The sequence below is a fragment of the Octodon degus genome, unplaced genomic scaffold (genome assembly GCF_000260255.1).
Source record: "Octodon degus isolate 3935 unplaced genomic scaffold, OctDeg1.0 scaffold00062, whole genome shotgun sequence".
Lineage (NCBI taxonomy): Eukaryota > Metazoa > Chordata > Mammalia > Rodentia > Octodontidae > Octodon > Octodon degus.
Genome location: NW_004524638.1, coordinates 9,455,256 through 9,462,366, shown reverse-complemented (window position 1 = coordinate 9,462,366; position 7,111 = coordinate 9,455,256). Strand labels below are relative to the sequence as shown.

The window sequence follows — 7,111 nt, the reverse complement described above, 5'->3', positions numbered from 1 at the left end:
AACTAACTAACTAATAAATAAATAAAATAAAATAAAAATATTCAGATGTTGAACGCAGGATCATTCTCCAACAAAACGTTTTTGCCATTTAAATCATCTTGAATGGGCTGGGGAGATAGCTTGGAAGTCTAAGTGCCTGCCTGGCAAGCACAAGGACCCAGGTTTGATCCCCAGTACTACATGCTGTGCTGGTCCCAAAACCAGAAACCAGGTGTGGTGGCACACGCCTGTAATCCCAGTGCTGGGGAGGCTGAGACAGGAGGATCACTATGAGCCTGAGCTGCGTAATGAGACCCTATGTCAAATAAATTCATTAATCTTAAAAAAAAATCACCTTCAACTAGGAGCTTTTTACTTACTTTGTTATAAGTTTGTCAAATAGCACAGACTGATTCACAGTGCTGTAACGACTTCTAATCCTACAACTGCGGCGGACTTTAACATCACTGTTCTCTGCATGCAAGCGTTCTGTAGCTTGAACAATGTTTCTAGTCCTCAGCGACCGGGTAATCACTTTGTCTTCATGGATGTATGTATAAAATAAAGATTTGAAATAATAATACAAATATACAACTTAAAATGAATGAGTAGCTTTCACATAACAAGTTATCTTTTTTCTATATTATAGCATCTTAAACTTTTCTTAAAAATGTTAGAAATTAAAGCTACAATATACAACTACTATATATATGATCTAGCTCTTCCACTCCCAACAGAAGTAATATAAACTTATACAGGAGTATTCGTGACTGTCCCACACTGGAAGCAGCTCTGAGCTATTAAAAGATGAGCTACTGTGCTACATACATGCACATAATGCAATACTATCTAGCAACATAGTGAACGTGAAAGAGATGCAGCAATTATTCTGAATGAAAGAAAGCCAGGAGAATACATGCTGTATAATTCCACTTATATAAAATTTGATCACATCTATAATATTCAAATAACGGAACTTAACAAAAAAAGGGGATACAGATGAATGTCCATTTTGTATCTGTGTATTCAAAGTGGTTAGGATAGATACATAGTTACATTCCCTTAATGAATAGAGGGATTTGTTCTAATGGTGTTTGTAAATAGGATATCATGTCCACATCTTGTACAGCAATTAACCACTAGGAAGAATGTATGCAATGTGTTAATTATTGAAACTGTCCTACCAATTTGATTTGAAACTGTCTCTTTGCTATTTGTTTCTCAATAAAATCATGAAAAAAAATAAAAATAAAAAAATAAAATTCGATCATGAAAACTACTCTGTAGCAGGAGAAAGCAGACTGGTAGTTGCTTGGGAATCTGGAACTAAGAGGGCTTACGGTAGGCCTGAAGGGATCTGGGAGGATGGCCAACTGCACATCTACTGTGGACATGGTTTCGTGCACAAACTAATACGAAATGGTGACAAACTATATATATATATATATATAGTACCTTGATAAGCTTGCAAATACAATATTAAGTATATGTTTAGGGGCCAGGGAGATGGCTCAGTAGAATAAACGCTTGCCTGGCAAGCGCAAGGACCTGAGTTCAATCCCCGGTTACACACACACACACACACACACACACACACACACACACACAAAAAAGTATTTGTTAAAAAAAAATCTGAAGGGCCGGGGAGATGGCTCAGTAGGATAAGCGCTTGACTGGCAAATGCAAGGATCTGAGCTCAATCCCCGGTTCCGGGAAAAAAAAAAAAATCTGAAACGCAGGCAGAGGATCTACTCAGTGGGAGAGTGCCAGTTTAGCATGCACAAAGCCCTGAGTTCAATCCCCAGTACCATCAAGCACCCCAACAAACAAAAATTGAAATGGAATCAACATTACTTACCTTCTTTGCACTCTTCTATTTTTTGATTAGCCTGTTGTCTGGCCAACTGCCTATATGAAGATATTAATTTAAAATAATTAACATAATTTTAAATCTAATACTATATACTACAAACTAAGACACAAAGTTAAATCAACTTAGTAACTACCTAGACATTTTTTTAAAACATTTATTTATTTTGTGTGTGTGTGGCCAGCTCAGTCCACCAGGGCGCGGGGCGGGCTGGCATGTAGTGCTGGGGGATTGAACCGCGGTCCCTGTGCTTTGCTTAGCTTAGCTTGTTCTAAGTAGGTGCTTTAGACCACTGAGCCATCTCACCAGCCCCTACCTAGACATTTAAAAGCCCCACCTCAGTAAAAAAAAGAAAATTAGCTCAAAAGGATCTATGCTTATATTGGTGATGGTTAAAAAAGTTTTAAGATTCTCGTTTGGAAGTTCAGAGGTATGAAAGCTAGGTATGGTGATGCATGCTTGTAATTCTAGCACTCAGGAGGCTGAGGCAGAAGGTTCGCTTGCAGGTTAGAAGCCAGCCTGGCTACACAATGAGTTAAAAGCCAGCCTGGACTATGAAGAAAGACCTTGACACACAATGCAACGCAACACAACACAACAAGTTCAGTGATATGTGCATTAGCTCTTACATGAACAAAATTAAAGTATCTTTCTTGAGGGGGCCTGCCCATTAGCTCAGCTGAGTAAGTGCCTGCTCATGCAAATGCAGTCAGGCCCAGGATACCATGGTTTGATCTCCATCCCCATTTGCATTATCAGAGCCACCCTTCGGGCAGCCTGAGCCAGCCAAACAGACAAAAAAAGTCATTATCAGGATGGTGAGATGGCTCAGTGATTTAAAGCACCTACTTAGAACAAGCCTTAGCAAAGCACAGGGACCACGGTTCAATCCCCCAGCACCACATGCCAGTCAGCCCCGCTCCCTGGTGGGCTGAGCTGGACACACACACACACACACACACACAAATAAAAATTTAAAAAAAAAATCATTACCTTTCTTGGAAAAAGTGAAATCCTGTAAGTATTTGAGTACAGTTGAACTAAGTGTTGCACTAAACAAATACAATGTTATTTTACACAGCACTGGGATATAGTGGTCCCATATCCTTGAGGAATTTGTAACTATAATCAGAAACAATGTCTTTCAAGAACATCTGTTGACAACAATCTTTACATAACACCTATTATCATCATTCAGAGAAATATTCCCATATGTGAATCAAATATTCCTACAAACTGGCAGACAGAATATACTGAAATGGAACAAACACTTTCAAGCCTTTATAAAAAATACCCTTCATTCATCTTTTTTCAAAAACCTGCTGATCAAACAAAAGATGTGTCATGAACTCTTTTTTTTTTTTTTTGTGGAATCAGGGATCGAACTCAGGCCCTTGCGCTTGCCAGAGAAGTGCTTATTCTACTGAGCCATCTCCCCAGGCCATGAACTTATTTTTTACCTACTTGGAACAGGTTTGGCAAGGCACGGGGACCATGGTTCAATCACCCAGCGCCACATGCCAGCCAGCCCCGCCCACTGGTGGGCTGAGCTGTCCCCCCCAAATAAATAAAATAAAAAAGAATTCAAAATAAATCAAAACCATCTTACTCAGACAAGTTAACTCATATATTCTCATAAAAACTTAAGTCATCATGAGTGGCTTACCTCTTGGAACCCAGTGAAGAGCCAAAAACAAACTAAGAGCTTTTGATCTGTTCATCAAAGTTCATTCAGATTCTTACACTTTCCTCCTAAAGGAGGTCCTCCCTTCACACCATGGAAGAGGTAGGATGTTACGAACACAGATTAAATCAGTAAATTTTTTTTTTCACTTTTTTTTTTTTTTTTGCTACAGAAGAAAGGAAGTGCTTTTACCTTTATAGGAGTTTTTGGCAGAACTGGGAGTTGAACTCAGGCCCTTGCACTTGCCAGGGAAGTGCTTATTCTACTGAGCCATCTCCCTGGACTCCTTTATAGAAGTTGATAAACTTTATTTTGCTAGATAGTTTAAACATTATTGGAGGGCCGGGGAGATAGCTCAGTAGAGGGCCTGAGTTCAATCCCTGGTTCCAAAAAAACCCAAAACACATTACTGCAGAAGTTTCATGTACCCCTGAAGACTACCCATAATCACTGGATCTCACTGTTAAGAACCTTATTGTTGGGCTGGGGAGATGGCTCAGTGGAATAAGCACTTCCCTGGCAAGCACAAGGGCCTGAATTCAATCCCTGGTTCTGCCAAAAAAAAAAAAAGAAAAAGAAAAAGAAAAAGAAAAAAAAAAAAAGAACCTCATCATCAAAGAAATGTATACATTCAACTTTCATGGTATAGTTACACAAACCTTTATATATATTTTTCTAACACTGGTTCTCTGGTCTTAGAGGCCCAAACATAAAACAGGGAGAAAAAAGTAAGTTAAAAAAAAGTTAACCACAGTACAACATACTAGTAGTAATAAGAAAAAAAAACACATAAAGATAAATTCAAAAATACTGTGAGCCATTTGATATAAGCCTTGTCCAGATTCTGACGCTACCACCATGTAAAGTAATAAACAGTATTTATGATGACACAGGAAATGATTTTTATATAGTGCTCACAAAAGACATACAGATGACCAATAAGCAAGATATCCAATATTACTAGCCATTAGGAGAATGAAAGCTGGGCGTGCTCAGGCAGGAGCATCACTGCGAGTTCGCAACCAGCTTGGGCTACAGCAGAAGGCTACTGCATAGCAAGTCTTTTTTGTAAAAAAAAAAAAACAAAACAACAACAAAAACCCAGTGGGCAAGAACGAGGAGAAATCACACCTTTCATGGGGCGCTGGAGGAAGTAGGAAATGATACACCTGCCTTGAAGAAACACAACAGCTGCTCACCAAAACCCCAGTGCTGCCAGTGACACAACTGCACTCCCAGGCACGCTCCCAAAGGCACCGAAGACTGACATCCCCACAGACACTCGTGCACCGAAGTTCACACCGTTATTCACCATGGCAGAGAGATGGCAAGAAGCCAATGTCCACAAATTGATAAGGAATAGACAGGTCATGGCAGAGAAAGCCAAGTCGACAGCACATAGACGAACTGAGAACACCGCACCAAGAGAAAAACGACAGACACAAAGGCCATATGAGACGATTTTATTTATGTAACATAACTAATAATCAGTGTATTCCGACGAAAGCAGATTCACGATGCCAGGCGCAGGAGCAGTGAAAGTGAAAGGGCACGAAGTGTAGGAAGGGTATAGGAAGTGTATTATAGGAAGGATATTACTAAAAGTAATTGAATGAAATGTATTTTAGAGGGTTTTGATTAAAAATTCAGCTGGATGTGGGGCACACACCTATAACCCCAGCCCTCAGGAGGCTGAGGCAGGAAGATGGCTGTTTGAGACCAGCCTGGATTACACAGTGAGTTTAGGTGAGGCTTATTTGTTTTTGGTGCTGAGGACCAAACCCAGGGCTTCCAGCTTAGTAAGTAAGCGCTTCATGACTGAGCTAAATCCCTAGCTCTCCTACATAGTGAGTTTAAAGTCATTCTGAACTATATACAGTGAGATTTTCTCAAAAACACACACACACAAAAAAAAACCTGGGTATTGTATTATATTTCAGTTTAATACCTCAGAAATTGAAATATATTTTATAACTGATAGCATTATCACAGGTTTTTTTTGGTGGAACCGGGGATTGAACTCAGGCCCTTGTACTTGCCAGGGAAGCATTTATTCCACCGAGCCATCTCCCCGGCCCAGCATTATCATAGTTTAACTGTCAGTGTTTTCCATTTTGGTATAAAATTAGGTTGCCTGTTTAGAAAGGCTGACATGGTTGATTTAATGAAATATAGCAGTAAACACTCCACAAATAATGGATAAAATATGCAAATTTTAAAATACTTCAGATAGGGGCTGGGGAGATAGCTCAGCAGTCTCCTGGCAAGCACAACGACCCAGGTTCAATCCCTGGTACCTCATGCCATGCTGGCCCTGAAACCCCAGCCCTGGGCACGGTGTGATGCAACTGAGGGTGGTGGTGCATGCCTATAATCCCAGCACTGGAGAGGCTGAGACAGGAGAATCACTGAGTCTGAAGTGTTTAGTGAGACCGTGTACTAATCAATAAATAAAAATTAAAAAGAAATATGCAAGACTGATTAACTGAAAAAATATATCAAAAGAAAGGCCAGGGAAGGGTCGGCCTGACAGCTCAGCGGACTAAACAGCCTGCTTAGGCATACTGCAGTGGCCAGGGTTCGATCCCTGGTGTGCTGTACCAGCCCTGCCTGTAGGGTGCGCTGAGACAGCCATTGAGACTAGGCATGGTAGTGCCCACCTGTACTCTCAGTGCCTGGGAGGCTGAAAACATCAGAACCACTACAAGTTAGGATCTATGTAGTGAGACCCTGTAGACCCTGACCTAAATACAAAAAGAAAAACAAAACAAAACAAACAAAAACCAGGCCGGGGAGATAGCACCAGTGGCATAAGCACCTGCCTGGCAAGCACAAGGTCCTGAGTTAGGTCCCCAGTACCAAAAAAAAAAAAAAAAAAAAAAAACAACAACAACAAAAAAAACCTTAGGAACTTTAGAAAATATGCTACAGAAAACAAGAATCACAATTCTATTTAGGTAGAGGAGTTCTAGTTTTCTAAGTCACTACATAAAATTTATTTATAAAGAGTATAAAAAAGTAAAAATTAAAAAAAAAAGGCTGGTGAGATGGCTCATGGTCTAAAGCACCTACTTACAACAAGCTTAGCAAAGCACAGGGACCGCGGTTCAATCCCCCAGCACTACATGCCAGCCAGCCCTGCCCCCTGGTGGGCTGAGCTGGCCACACACACATACACACACACACACATAAATAAATAAAAAAAATTTAAAAGAGTATAAAAAAGTATTTCATCAAGTTTTACTCTAATAGTGCAGTTTCTCTCATGTTAATCCACAAAACTGTTGAAAACAGTGAAGGTTTCAAGCTAACCTTAGATTTTTAATATGCTCTGAACCAAACTCCAGCTCCATGATTTTAGTCGAACTATATAATCCACTAAAACTGATTCCTTCAGTGTCAAAACAGGATTTATATCATCTTCCTCAGGTTCCAGAGAATCAAAATTTAGCCTGAAGCTACTAGTTCATTGTAGTTTCATATATACTACTTGTGATACTTCTGATTTTTTATAAAACATATTTACGCTAACTTTTATTTGTGGGGCCGGGGAAATAGCTCAATAGAATAAGTGCTTG

General features: G+C 39.9%; 1 protein-coding gene across 1 annotated transcript in view; it reads right to left on the bottom strand.

The window, feature by feature from the left end:
• Window positions 1–7,111, bottom strand: part of Atad2 (ATPase family, AAA domain containing 2) — a 74,274-nt gene that overhangs the window by 51,064 nt on the left and 16,099 nt on the right. Inside the window, exons 3-4 of the mRNA XM_023718815.1 lie at window positions 1,838–1,887; window positions 360–519 (exon numbers count right to left, since the gene is read on the bottom strand). Coding sequence (XP_023574583.1) covers window positions 360–519; window positions 1,838–1,887 — 210 coding nt within the window. The remainder of the gene's footprint in view (window positions 1–359; window positions 520–1,837; window positions 1,888–7,111) is intronic.